The sequence below is a fragment of the Asparagus officinalis genome, chromosome 7, assembly GCF_001876935.1.
Source record: "Asparagus officinalis chromosome 7, Aspof.V1, whole genome shotgun sequence".
NCBI lineage: Eukaryota > Viridiplantae > Streptophyta > Magnoliopsida > Asparagales > Asparagaceae > Asparagus > Asparagus officinalis.
Window position 1 is genome coordinate 98,322,877 of NC_033800.1, and position 15,821 is coordinate 98,338,697.

At 39.5% G+C, this 15,821-nt stretch overlaps 1 protein-coding gene across 2 annotated transcripts in view; it reads left to right on the forward strand.

Moving 5' to 3' along the window:
• Nucleotides 374–15,821, forward strand: part of LOC109850989 — a 29,469-nt gene continuing 14,021 nt past the window's right edge. Inside the window, exons 1-2 of one of the 2 annotated variants that reach the window (XM_020421082.1) lie at nt 374–670; nt 813–862. In XM_020421082.1, the coding sequence (XP_020276671.1) occupies nt 499–670; nt 813–862 (222 nt within the window). In that variant the 5' untranslated portion in view covers nt 374–498. The remainder of the gene's footprint in view (nt 671–812; nt 863–15,821) is intronic. The other variant, XM_020421081.1, reaches the window with a different exon arrangement.

Consider the following 15,821-nt stretch of genomic DNA (forward strand, 5'->3'; position numbering starts at 1 on the left):
CCGGTCGACCGACGATTGTCCAGAGCTGGTCTTCGTGTTTTTGCTCTCCATCGGTCGACCGACAGAATTTTCGGTCGACCGACAATAGATCCGTTGCACTCCAACGGCTATTTCTCTGAGCTGTTTGCTGGGGCTGTTTTTGTCTTTTGTTAACGGTTTTGACTGAGATTTAGAGTGGGTATAAACGTTTCTTCTTTGTGGATTATTTTCCTCTTTTTGGAGCAGTTGCTTCTTTTCATACCTTGCCAATCAGCTGTATGAAAAAAAAATACAGCAATAGAAAAAGAGAAACCAAGGAAAAAGAAGAGGATTTAAGCGGGCCACACATGATGGAGTGGATAATGTTGGCAGGCGGGCACAATGAAATAATAAAAAGTGAGGGCAAGACTTATTAAAAAAATCCTCTCTCTCTCTCTCTATTAAATGAATGAATGGTCGTTTAGTTCCTCATAAATCATAACAGAGAAATACAAATAGAAGAAGAGGGAGAGGGCGTAAATGTTGTCATCATCTATACAACATTGCTGCTGTTATTATCCAAGTTCCCGAAATACAAACAGAAACAGCGGCAGCAGGAGATCGTTGAGCCATCAACAGCGAGCTAACGCAATTGAGTCTCACCAAATTGCTCCCGTCGAAATTTCATGGCAAATTGCTGTTGGTTCTATAGGTACGCACGCGGCACGCATACATAATTATCCTTACCTTCACTTGTTTCAATATTAACTAATTCATACCGCATTTTCTTTCCCCCTCTCCTTAATTTCGCTTGCCACTTTCACTCATTTGCTGACCATTTATTTCATCTCCAGCTGGTATAACGCCCTTCATTGTTGCTGGAATTGAATTCAGCAAGCGAATTGTGAGTTTTGTATATTTTACATTTGAGGATTTCTTTTCTCATATTACACAAATCTTCATTTCCTAATTAGTTTACAATTTGAGTTGTTTCCAGTGTAACAGTACCCCTAATTAACAGAAATTTCATCCAAACCTACTCTTGTGATGTGATTTATTCTAAATTGTCCACTGATTAAACATAGGACAAATTTTCAAAACAGTCCTATTTGAACTTTTATTTGCAAAAAACGATCCGCTTCGAAGTTATTTTAAAAAACCGATCTGGTTTCAGCCATGTCGATGAAACCAGGTCGGTTTCTAAAATTTTTTTTTATGAGATTTCACGGGAGTTAAACTCCCATGAAGTTTAGCATATTTTTAAACTTCACGGGAGTTGAACTACTGTGAAGATTAAATTCTTCAAAAATCTTCCCGGGAGTTCAACTCCCGTGAAGATTTATTCAGAGAACAGACTTCACGGGAGTTGAACTCCCGTGAAGTCTGTTAGATGTTCGCATCGAAAATCGGTTTCATAGCTTTCGAATCCATTACAACTTCAAGCGTTACAACGATTCAAAAAAAAATTAAGTCTTTTTATAAGACTTTCCTTACAATGAAAAGAAACAGAAAGTTTTCCTGAGAACACACGCAGAGATCGTTTATCGGTCTTCTGCTTGTGTGGGATCTTTGCCTGTGCTGGGGTTAATCTGTGGACCACTGAGCGATCAGATCAAAAGAACGGTTTCGTTGCCTCGCAAAGGAGATAAGAAACTTAAGCGAATATCTCGGCAAAGCGAGATACCCACTCTTCTCGAGAATCACAACTAGGTACGATTTCGATGGAAGCGGATGAACCAGATGCAGATCTCTCGAGCTATTCCTCTTTATGCTGAATGAGTCACCGAGATATCCTTCTCCTCTCTAAAAATTCGTGCTCCTTCAGTCTCCTAACCGACAGGGCTTCGCCAAAGCTCGAGAATTTCAGATCTGTGCAAATAAAGGCCCTAGGGCTGTATTTATAGGCTTCAGAAGCCCTATTTTTAGATAAGAATGAACGATTTGCTCTTATCCTCAATTGTAACCATGTTCAAAGATAACTTTAAATCAGTTTGGGAGGTTACAGACAGAATCTTGGGTTGCGGATAGCGTTTTCGGGGCCGGGACGCCTGAGACTATGTCAGGACGCCCGAACGCCTGAGACTGTGTCGGGACGCCCGAGACTGTCTCGGGACGTAGTTTTCTCGTCCGATCTCGGAATGACGTGATTCAAAATGCGTTAGAAACCTAACAAAGAGACCTACAACTTTTATCTATTGAGATTCTTCAGATTCGAATCGTATCATGACAAAAATATGCGAGACATAATTAGTGTCTCGTAGGTGCGAAACAGTTTGTACTGTTTCGGGTATTTTGGCTCTAACTCCCTCGCCCGACCTCGGAATGAAGTAATCCAAGATGCGTTAGAAAGCTCATGAAGATCTCTACAACCTTCCATGGGTTAGACATCTATGGTATGAGTAAGACACGAGTGGTTCTTACTCCTTTGTGGGTGAAACGTAACCCCAGGTCGAGTCGCTTCTTTGTATGCTTTATCAACTCGCTTCGTGCATTTGTTAGATTATCTATAACATTAGATAATTCTCCTTGATTTGGATAATGACGTTCATCATCTTTTCTTTATCTCGAGCCGTGTGCGTGAATCCGTAGGTAATTTCTGACGCCTACAGATACCCCCTCAAAAGTGTTTCAGTCTCGTTTCTTTTATAGAAGAGCCTAAAATACTTTGGATGTAATCAATTCCACCTTCAGTCGGTGAAAAAGGACCAGTAGTTGATTTTGATTCTTGACTTCTTCGATTTTCGATCTATTTAATATTTTGACGAATAGCTGAAATTCCTCCGGCGCTGCGTTTATCGTCTGGCTGTTGTCGATGTCTCGAATGAAAACTAATGAGTTGGTTTTACCTTATGTCATTGAGTTGACTTTGAACTGACTATCTTCATCGAAAATTCATATCTGAACTTTGGAGTTGATCGGAGGCCATGCGTTGATCGGCATTAACCTAGGGCTACGTGTTGATCAGCATTGACCTAGGGCTACACGTTGACCGGCGTTGACCTTAGGGTTTTACATTGACCGGTATTGATTTTTTATCATAACGCGTTGACCGGTGTCTACACAGTTTATGCTCTTAAGGTGTTGGAGTGTGGCGGTCCCAAATGTTGGGGCTACAGGACCAACTGTTAAAGCTGATTCATCTACATGACTGGATCTTATCCTGAAGTTGTCGGATCCTTGAGTCATGAGACCAATTAATAGAGCTAGTGCATCAATGACTATCGCATTTATAGAATTTTTGACAAATTCTCAGCCATGAATGGGTTTGATTAGCCTTTACCGACTACCGTTTGAGTCGGGCTAGCATGCAGATTGTTCAAATCTGTTTTCCGCATAACGTTGTGCTAAAAGAGTTAACTCTTTTAGTGCTACGATATTGAATACGTAGACTTTATCTTTCTCCCATGAAAAAACTAAACGACAACATGTATTAGACGTAGACTTAGGATTTTTGGCAAATCCTCAACCTTTAACATATTTGGCTTGTCTTTACTGATTACCGTTTGAATCGGGCTTACATGCGGATTGTTTAAGTCCGTTCCGCATGTGACGTTGTGCTAAAAGAGTTAACTCTCTTAGTGCTATTATATTGAATACGTAGACTTTGTCTTTCTCATGGGAATAGACTACCCGGTAACGCGTGTTAGGCGCTGATTTATTTCTACTTAGGCTTCAGGATAAAAGTCCCCAGACTTGGATTCTGGTGTCTTCTTCAATCGATGAAAGACTAAACAAGCAACGCGTGTTAGGTACTGACTTATCCCTACTTAGAATTCGGGATAAAATTCCCCGCGCGTGTAAGACACGGATTTTAGGAGTTGAACGGTAGTGTCTTCTCTTGGGGCAAAGACGAACCCGATGCTGGAGAAGAAGAATTTTATATTCTATCTCTAGTTACAAAGAAATCTCAAAGTAGGATCTCCACTTTGAGAATCTGAAGAGTGAAACTCAGAGCGGGATCTCCACTCCGAGAATCAAAAAGATTCGGATAATCCTAACTATCAGAAGGTTTGATTGCCGAACTAAATATGAATTTCTCGTTTATTGAGAGTGAATTGTGGTTTTGGCCCTAACTATAGGAAGGTTTGACCAAGCGGGAGTTTGAATTGACCCTAACTGTAGGAAGGTTTGATCACTCGATTTGAAAGTGAAACTCTCGTTCATGAAAGGAATCGAGAGGAGCTTTTGGTTTTGGTCCTAACTGTAGAAATGTTTGACCAAATGGGAGTAAAAGTATAAATCACAGTAGGAGGGTTGACTTGTACGAATCACTCAGTGGGGGTTTTTGATGTCAAATGACTAGATCTTGACACGAAGGGGATTTGACAATCGCAATAGACCGTTTGAATTAAAATTTCCAGTGCTATGTCAGGACTCTAACAATAGGAGTTTAGTGTTTATCACTTTGTTCATAATGACCGGGTTATCCCTAAGAATATTACATGTAACATTCTTCCAGGAACTTACCATTATATGAATTATCCACCCCTAGTTTTCTTTGTGAAACTGGGTCCAATGAGGAGCACATTGTCCTCAGTCACATTTTCCGATTATCCTTAAGAATATAAGATTCTCGAGGAACTTTTCGTCAAAGGTAGGAAACAGTTTAGACTCATATACCTATTGGAGTATGCAGGGAGCAATTTAACATTATACACCTGTTGGAGGAATGAGAAGTAGTTTATACTCGTATACTCTTTGGAGTCTTGATACAGATTAATTTAACATTATAACGCCAGCTTCAACAAAGATTTGGATGCTATTCTTAAGGGTGAAACAAGCCTTGGTAGGATGAAGGATCCTCCTGTGGTATGCCCAGTAATTTAGATCCGAAGTATTATTAGCTTCCTCCTGATTTGTGATAGGTGGCAGCTTGATCTTGTTGTTTTCGAGGAGGGATTCAAAAATAGTCAAAACGTCTTCATTTTTGAAGGAGTCCTCTTTTTGGAGTCTCGGATCCGAAGTCTTTTGCTATCTCAGGGGTTGCTGTTGTGACGTCTAATTAACATCAATAGCTAGTGCATGTGACTTCCCTTTACCACGGGAAGCGAAGTTTGATTTCGGAGGGTTGGCTGCCGGTTGGCTTCTCTCAGCTTTCTTCCTTCTGAGGAAGCGTTCAGCTTGCTCTCTGTGCACCTTCAACTCTTTCTAAGTCTTGGATGGTGCTACTCCCATAACTTTCAATATATCAATGGACATGTTATTATGATAGGTTTGGAGGGAAGTCCTCTGTGATCGGATCTCGGTAATTTATCGCCTTATTCTGGAAACGCTTGACAAAGTCATCGACCATCTCTTTGTCTTCCTGTTTTTCCTCAAAAAGCATTCTGATTGATACCTTGGTGTCATCATCAAAGAAATTGCCAAGGAATAAGCTTTCCATATCGTCCCAGCTATTGATGCTTTCAGGCTTAAGACAGCGATACCAATCGAAGGCAGGCTCATGAAGGGTGTTAATAAATGATCGAACCATCAAGGCTTTATTACTGAAGATCATGCCCAAGTGGAACTTGAAGTAGATCAGATGCTGAGTGGGCAATCCTTTCCCATCGAACAATGTGAAGTTGATCAGGTTGAACTTCGCAGGATACGAGATCGACTCCCACTCTCTTGGGTAAGAAAACGAAATACTAGTCTTCTTCACCTCTCGAGCAGACATCAGAGCGTTGATTTTGCTCTCGAGCTCTTTCATCTTTTTGTCCTCATCTGCATCATGCTTTGGACGATTTTTAAAAGGAACAACGCAGCCACCCCCGGCATTGTCAACTTCGGTGCGACCACCACCAACATTATTGTCTTCAATGGGGCCACCCCCAGCGTTCTGGTCAACAGGAGGGTTATCAGCATTGAGATGTTCATCCATATCTGAATCACTACCTACTTGGTTAGCAATGTTGCGATGACTGGATTCACCAAGTTGATTGGACAGAGCCTGAATCTGTTGGTCATGTTCTTCCTTCATCCGCATCATGGTCATTTCCAATTCGAACTTGAAGTTCTCTTTTTGCTTAGCCAAAGCTTCCACGATGATTTTGGTCATTTGCTTGGTGTTAATCATGAACACTTCCCGAGTTTGTCCTACGCTAGACATTGTATCATCGGAGGTGATTGCGGAGCAAGTATCTGAAAGTTCATCCTCTGAAGACAGTCCTTCGTGCATCCTTGGGTCAACCCTATGTTTGATGGCTTCTAGCTGGAGACAAAACATCCATTGGGCTATTCCTAAATTGACTTTTCTTCCAGGAGAAAAGTCAGGATTAGAGCCATTTGAAACAATCGTAAATTTTCCTCTGTCAACCATATTGATAGTGACTTTAGGGAATTAGTTATCTTTACCGGTTGACTTTCTTTTACGGAAACACTTTGACTTACCCCCATCAACCATGGTTTTAACGCTTCAGGGGAAAGCCTATGGAATACGGAGATCCTTTGTGGAGCGGTCTTAGGGCAACTACATTCTAATAATACTGCCTGAATAATTTCGGTACACTAACAGTAAGAGTCCGCTTCTCGGGTACTTCTCTTTCGAGATTTGTTTGTACCCCTAGCCCGATAGTACAACTCATCAGCATGATTGTCAGAGTAGCCTATCGTGTGCTGGCACAACTTCCTAGGTATAACGTTACCATTGTCAGATGAATACATTTCCTTCTGGGGATATAACGCTTTGTTTGCATTTTTAAGAGTCATATGTTTGGAGTTACGTCTTTGTAAGCGCGGGACCACAACGGGCTCTTGGACTTCGACATGCAGTCCGAAGCGGTCAGTAATAGGGGGTTTTCCATTATAGGAAGCTTTCAAATTGTTGCAAAATCACGTGCGAACCCCAGCTCGATGAGTTATTCGAGGTTCATTCACTGGGCCCAAGTGTTCTCTGATTGGAACCTTACCTCAATCTTCATGCAAAGGACCTAGGCGGTTCGCCATTGTTTTCTTACCTTTGAATATGTCCATACTAACATGGAACTTTAATGGAGGTGTGGGGTTAGAAGGAGGGAGATTTGAACTTGACGAAAGCTGGGAACCAGCTTTGGATCTGGAATCGAGCGAGAGACACGACTGGTGTCTCTTGTCGAGTAGAAGCGCTGACTTAGCCTTTGGCACCTAAACCTGCTTAGATCTTGGTGGCCTTTTGAACACCTCTTCTTTTTGTAATTCTTGTTCTTTATGCACAAGGATCTGGGCGTGTGAAAGAAGTGTGCGACACTTATGGATGCGCTCCTCGAGAGAAGAATGGGTTCGTTTGACACGAACCTATTTGTCAGTTGACAGTTAGGATGAGGACCCCGATGCTTGTTGTGGTGGCGGCTTAGCCACTTGGTGCTTTCTGAACTTTAGATCCGCTTGGTAACAGAGTCCGTCCACCTGAACCCAAAGCCTTGACGAATTTGCGAGTGATATGTACAGCGCCTTTGACGAGCCCTTTACGTCAACAATAGTGCGTCTTCGACGGGCAACTCCTTGACCTTTGAGGAGTTGTCATGAACATCGGATCCGACCTTCTTAAGCGCCAAGGAGAAGCCTTAAGCAGTAATTGGGTGAAGATCGTCACCCTAAATCTTCAGATCTGAAGACCAACGAACCTTCTTAAGGGAAGCGGCCTTCCTGCGCTTGCAAGGAGAAGACGATCTGGAGGAGGAGGAGGAGGAGACATACTCCTCAAATTTCTACTAGTCAAACTCGTATTCGACCTCTTCATCCACGGGGATCTTAGTCGTCAGCTGCGGCATGACAGCCTTGGCAGTAAGGGTGTTGGCTCTCACTGTGATTGCCAGCATGTTCGCGTCAGCAATCAGTTTCATTTCTTTCAAATCCATTACAACTTCAAGCGTTATAACGATTCAAAATAAAAGAAAAATTAAGTCTTTTTATAATCTTTTCCTTACAATGAAAAGAAATAGAAAGATTTCCTGATAACACACGCAGAGATCATTTATCGGTCTTCTGCTTGCGCGGAATCTTTGCATGTGTCGGGGTTAATCCGTAGACCACCGAGCGATCAGAACCCGAGTTTCAATGTGGATTATGTTTGACTTAGAAAATACAAGAGAGTTGGGATGGGAAAGTCCATGCTCATGTGATCAGATAAGGTTGTTGATGTATCTTCCAGGCTCGCGCCAGTGAATTCGTGTAGTCACTGGGGTTGGTTTGTTGGGCTAAAGTGAATTTGTGTAGTCACTTTAGTCAGTGAATTTGTGTAGTCACCCGAGTTCTGCTTGAGTTCGGACCAGGCCGAAATCAGATTGCGTGTAGTCCTCTGACCAATTCGTGTAGCGGTATTGGATCTTCTGCTTGTGTGGGATCTTTGCCTGTACCGGGGTTAATCTGTGGACCACTGAGCGATCAGATCAAAAGAACGGTTTCGTTGCCTCGCAAAGGAGATAAGAAACTTAAGTGAATATCTCGACAAAGTGAGATACCCACTCTTCTCGAGAATCGCAGCTAGGTACGATTTCGAGAGAAGCGAATAAACAAGATGCAGATCTCTCGAGCTATTCCTCTTTATACTGAATGAGTCACCGAGATCTCCTTCTCCTCTCTAAAAATTCATGCTCCTTCAGTCTCCTTTACCGACAAGGCTTTGCCAAAGCTTGAGAATTTCAGATCTGTGCAAATGAAGGCCCTAAGGTTGTATTTATAGGCTTCAGAAGCCCTGTCTTTGGATAAGAATGAACAATTTGCTCTTATCCTCAGTTGTAACCTCTTAACCATATTCAAAGATAACTTCAAATTAGTTTGAGAGATTGCGGACAGAATCTTGGGCTACAGACAACAATTTCAGGGCCGGGACGCCCGAAACTATCTCGGGACGCCCGAGACTGTCTCAGGATGTAGATTTCTCGTTCGATCTCAGAATGACGTGATTCAAAATGCGTTAGATCTGACAAAGAGACCTACCACTTTTATCTTTTGAGATTCTTTAGATTTGAATTGTATCATGGCCAAAATATGCGAGATATAATTAGTGTCTCGCAGGTGCGAAACAGTCTGTACTGACTCGGGTATTTTGGCTCTAACTCCCTCGCCCGCCCTCGGAATGAAGTGATCCAAGGCGCTTAGAAATCTCATGAAGATCTCTATAACCTCCCATGGGTGAGACATCTATGGGATGAGTAAGACATGAGTGGTGCTTACTCCTTTGTGGGTGAAACGTAACCCCAGGTTGAGTCGCTTCTTTGTTATTGTACCATCCCATTGATTTGTATGTTTTATCAACTCGCTTAGTGTATTTGTTAGATTCTCTATGTCATCAGATAATTCTCCTTGATTTGGATAATAACGTTCATCATCTTCTCTCTGTCTTGAGCCGCGTGTGGGAATCCGTGGGTAATTTAGACTACAACTTCACGGGAGTTGAACTCCTGTGAAGTTGCAGGTTTTACAAAACATGCACAGGCTGCTGTGCTGTGCATGTTTTGTATACATCTACCTGCTTAACTCATATATATAACTATTTACCTGTTAACAATAATTACTATAATATATATATGATTCAACCATGAATTAAACACGCATGAATCAAACAATACTAAAAAAGAGTACATATATGAACAATAATTGATCCATAAAAGTATATTATTTGAAAATTCATAAAAGTTACAAATTTCAACAAAATAAGTTCAAATACAACCCAATATAGCTCCTCTCCTTCCTCTCCCTCTCTTCCCTCTCCCCCTCGCTCTTCCCCACCCTCTGTGGTCCTGCTGATGAGCCTCGACTATCTGAGTATCCGGCTATGTATGAGGCTGAGAAGTGTCGGCTCCATCAGCATGCGAAGTGCCGGCTCCATCGACATGTGAAGTGCCAGAATCATCGTCACGTGACCATCGGCGCCGAGTGTACGCCTGCCCAAATGATCGAGACGTGTCCTCACAGCCTGCGAACTCGTCGACATGAGTCTTATGAAACACCTGCGCTATGGTCTTCTTGATCCTGCTAAAGACCCCTAATGCCACCTGATCCTGAATCTCAGGCACATGCGCATCAGTATCAGCCTCAATGCTATCAAAAGCACGAACCTGTGAGGTAAATTATTTATTAAGTATTAACTCAATAAAAAATGTTATAATTTAGCTTAGAAACTTATGTAATCTCTCTCGTTCATCCCACTAGGGATGTAACTCTCTGTCGATGGGTGTGGTATGTGTCCAGCTGATGGCTGTGGGTCACGCGTGATCCATCTACGTGTGATATCCCAATATCAATGCATATATGCAGTATAGTCAATAGCTGTGGGTCTCGTATCCTGGATGAAATCCCACCTGTGAGCCCACCTGTCAATGTAGGCCGCACGGACTACAGCCCAGTCAGTACGGTGCGAAGTAGGTCGCCGCCGACAATCGATCTGCTCGACAGGATCTGGCACATGCTGAGAGAGCGTAAACTGTCATAGCACACGATCAGGGACATGCATCTCCACGATCTCCCAACAAATCAATGGAACTCTGGCTCTCCATAAGTCGGGAGTATTTTGACAGATGGGTGCAAGAGAATGCAAATCAAACTTCGGCGGTGTATAGGGTCTCTACTTAAACTGAAATAAAATAAAACATTTATCAGTATCAACAACAAAACTATAATATTCATAACGACTTGAGATTTATATTTACCTATTCATTATGGAGGCCATCAAGCTCATTTCGGTAAAACTCACGATGGCGCGTCGCTCATCGCACCACTCCTCAAGTCGGGAACCTGGTCAAGAAGCCTAGCACATACCTCAGGCCAACTATGATCATCGGTGTTCGTAACTACCGGTCCATCGATTCGGAGCCCAAGTATGACAGCCACGTCCTATAAAGTGATGGTGCACTCCCCTAAATGCATGTGAAAGGTGTTGGTCTCTGGCCTCCACCTCTTAATCAGTGCAGTGATAAGTGGCCAGTCAAGCCTAATATATCGAACCGTCGAACACTCCCAGAAACCGGCCTGAGCGATTAGCTCTAGTACTCTCACATCCTCAATGTCCCAAGCCGAATGACATTAGGAATGCTCGATCATGGTGATGTCTAGTACGGGCTGCACATAAAAAATGATTAAGTATATATATACAAAAATTTATATAAACTGTCACGCCCCGCTTCCCAAAATACAGGTTATCGGAAAGTGAACAAGCCCGCGACGTATTAGATTGAGAAGAAATATACACTTTTTTTTTCTTTTCTTCTCAATCCAATACGCTAAGCGTCAAACACATAAATCTTAATCACAGGTCCTCGATCACAATTGCAAGAATATAATAGACAAACTTAGAATAAAATAATACATATCACAAATGAATATCATCCAAGACATAATATTCGGGTCAACATGCCCTTATACAAAAAGATCTGAAAGTTGGAAAATATAAAATACAACGGTGGAGGATCTTCTGGTTCCTGTACGACTCCGAACTAAAGTTGTCTGTCTTCTAGATCTGACGTACAACCCGAGAGAACAGGAGTACGTCAGCGTGCATGGCACATGACAAGATCGCACAAGGGAGAAATAGGAATGGTCGAATGACCAAGGCAAAAATAGTAATAATAAATAAAAACATGCAGCTAGATACTAAAAACTATATGAAATCCACCATTGGTATTTAATAGTCAGAATCCAAGAAACTAACCAAGTAACAAGATCATGTAGATAGCCATCAGAATACTCATCCAAGTAATAGGGTCATACAACTAGATGAAAATAATATTTAAAAATCTACAACTCGAGACGTAGTACGTCGAGTAAAATAATCCAAACAAGGAAACCCTCATGTATATACCATATGTCTCAAATTGTAGATAATTAAATATTAATCCTGATTTATGTATGAAAGAAATATAACTGATCTACATCTCACAAGAATCCATAAATCCTAACCAAAGTGACGACACCAGTTCACCTTGACCCAACAAACCAACCCCATTGGCAACACCGATCCAACAGTAACAAGTCATGTAACTAGCCATCCTATAACAGGTTACTGGTTCAAATCTCACACAGAGTCAACGCTCATATTATCGGATAACTGACTGTTCACATATCCCCTACATGCATCCAATCAAATAAATTCATGAACCAAAGTAGCGACACCGATCTACTTTGACTCAACCAACCAGCCCCCAATGGCGACACTGATCCACTGTGACTCAACAAACCATCCCCAGTGGCGACACCGATCCACTGGTACAAGCCTGAAAGATATATCAACAGCCTTATCCAATTACATGAACCATGACTTCCACATTCCAACTCTTCTCGCTTCTCTAAGTCAACAATACACAGGTATCTAGGTCTTGTACACGACACGCTAGGCAACTAAGGACATGAACTACTAATGGTTCTCAACAAAACAAGAAATAATAAATAAATACAACTAATTTTATACAAATCATATGATGAACATGACTATATAAGCTAGCGATGAATCAGGTATGCATATATGACATGAGTGAGTATAAATAAGAGTGTCAACATGTCGGTGTCAATGTACATGAAATGTCATGTTCTTCAACTATTAATCACACGGTCATAATACAAAAATAAAATTTTTCCAAAATAACTTCTTTAAAACATTTCTCATTATAAAATAATTTCGTTCCACAACATAAATTCTAAAAATATTATAATTAATGTAAAATATTTTTGTTACCCAAAATAAATTCTTAATTTATTATATTTATCCATAAAATGCTATTTATTACATAATTACTATCCATTCAATATTATTCATCAAACCCACACAAGTAAATATTAAAAGATCTAAAATTATAGATAAGTTATAATAAATAGAAAAATTCAAATCTGAGAAATCGGGATCTTGCCTAGGGTATTGTCGAACGAATCGACGTTGACGTGCGTGTCCACAGGTCTGATCTGAGAGCGGGTCTGAAGAGCAGCAAGAGTCAGATCTGACACGGAGAGTGCGGCGTCGTAGGGGACTCCAACGAGGGGCAGCGGTGAGAGTAAAAAGCGGCACTGTGGCGAGGAGGGGCGAACGCAGGACTGTTGGAGAATTGGGTTTGGCAGGCCAAGGATTTGGGAGCTTACGACGGCTTAAGATCATCCGGTGGTGATGGGGAGAGGCCTGTCGTTGGCTAGAGAGCTTGCGCTGGGAATGAGGGAGCTAGATCTGGTGGTCGACCACGCGGGGGAGAGAGGTCTACGATCGGAGCTAGCTGAGGAGGTGGGGACGGCGGTGAAGTTTGCTGCTGTAGTGGTCGACACTGCGGATCTAGTGTGGTCGGAGGTGATGGTGGAGAGGAGGTTGAGGGCGTGGAGGTGCAGCGGTGGGCGCGGGTCTCGGCGGCAATGCGGGTCGAAAGGAGAATGGTGAAGGTGGTGGGTTGAGAATGAAGGGAGAAGCACGCGGCTCGTGGTGGGCTCGTCGTCGGCGAGCCGGTCGGACAAAAGAGAGGGGCTGCTTGGGGTTCATGGAGGTTGGCGACCAGGCGGATCGGAGATGGGCGGCCAAGGACCGGCGTGGGACTGGGCTGCTGTGCGACTATGGTATGGGGCGACAACATGGGGTAGGTAGGAGAGGGCTGGCGACGGTTCTCGAATGAGGTGGAGGCCGCGACGTGTGGGAGTGAGGGGAGGTCAAGGCGTCGGAGTGCGGTTGTCGTGCTGGCCAAGTAGAACAGTGAGCAGAGAGAGAAGTAGGGGGGCGGTGGCGTTTTGGGGAAGAAGAGAAGGAGAAGGAGGATTTTAGAAAAAGAAAATAAAATATACAATATATATATAAATATATATATAATATATATATATATATATATTATATATATATAATATATATATATATATATATATATATATATATATATATATATATATATATATATATATATATATATATATATATTTATGTAAAGGGATTAGTTTTTTTAAAAATTAATTAAAAATAATAATAATTATGAAAAAATTTAAATAATTACGTGAAAATTATCTACACATCAAAATGTACCAGTTGCAGTAATATAACCGATAATACATAACAGTAGAAATAATACAAAAAATTGCACAATTAAACAAGAATAATTAATAAAAAATATAATTACTTATTTTTAAAATCAAATAATTATGGGATAATTATCCACAAAGTAAAACGTATACGTAGTACTAATACGACAGATAATATGTAACAGTAGAAATAATACAACTAGTTGTACAAATAATATGTAATTTATAATACAACATATTATACGAAAATATACGTAATAATAAAAATAATACAACATATTATTTAAAATGACATGTAAAAGTATCGGTAACTCAACAGATAAATTGTAAAAAAATTTACTGCACTGAATAAATTTATAAATAATGAAATTATTTAAATAAATATAAAACTTAGACTTTAATTCATAGGAATTTGTAGAAATTCAAGAAAAATATAAATACACTTTTAAAAATCATAATTAAATATTTTAAAATACTAAAAAATTATGTTAACTGGTATCAAAATTCATGGTCCTTACATTCTACCCCCCTTAAAACAAATTCCGTCCTTAAAATTTAAAATAAAAGTGATGCATTTATATGCATCATTCAAGATAATAAAAGAAAGCTACATCATTAAATGTTATAACTAATCAGCTAAGTAATACGGCTCAAAACAGTATCATAAAAATAGTATAAACTATCACAAAAAGTATGAAGTGCCTAAAATACATGATAGTCATATCAAAGTCATAACATATTAGACATAATAATACAAAAGAACAAAAATTAATATCATGCACATATAGGCATCATAAACATAATGATATCCAACACCATTAAAATGTAGAAAGCACTAAAATGAAATTTCACCATAATAGATACATAGTAATTTTATATAACATATACATGATCACAAACTAAACGATATTAACATATTTAAGTAAAATAGCACAATAGTAACCATCAAACAAATCATGAAATAATATAATAATTTGCTGATTAATACAAAGAATATAATGTAAAACAAGAACAATACAGTATAAGCATTACAATAGGTTAATAGTCAAACAACACATAAATATTAATTGAGACAAAACAGTAAGCACAATCGTGAAAAGACAATGTGATATGACACAACAATTCATAAAAGTATATGTAGTATATCATATCAAAACAAAATAGATAATTATAGATGTATATTACAATAATAATTATTGAAACATACTTTATATAAGTATTATGACTATTGGGTACATAATATTATGACTAGAAAAATGAAGCAAATAAACTTGAACAATGAATAAAATATATATAAGTATTAAAATGAATAAGAAACTATATAAAAAAAATAAGTAACCAAAACATTAACAAAACTAAAAAGATGAAATGATTGATAAATTAAAACAAACAATGATGATACATGCAATTGAAAGTAAAGAATGGAATAAAATATACTAAATGAACTACTTTATATGTAATAAAACAAGCTAGATAATACACTTATAACATAATATACAATAGTAGACAATGATAATGTAAAATGACTAAAATATACTAAACACAAGAATGACATAATATCACTAGAAAAGCACAAGATATAAGACAAGAATGCAGGACAATCAGGCAGAAGGACAATAAAGATTATAATAAGGTATACAAAGCATACATAATCACAATTGAAATAACAAATAGAAATAAACATAGATAGAAACATATCAATACATATAGACAAACAAACAGAGGCAAATCATAATAATAATCAATAGCAGAATGAAACGATACACAATAATTATTAGCATACAAACAGTTATATAAAACAAAGTAAATAATACAAAATCATAGTTAGGCTCAAAGAAACACAAATAAAATCAAAGTATAAAAATAAAAGATATAAAAGCAAAATAGATAAACAAGATTTAGAAACATATGATGTGTATAACTAATAT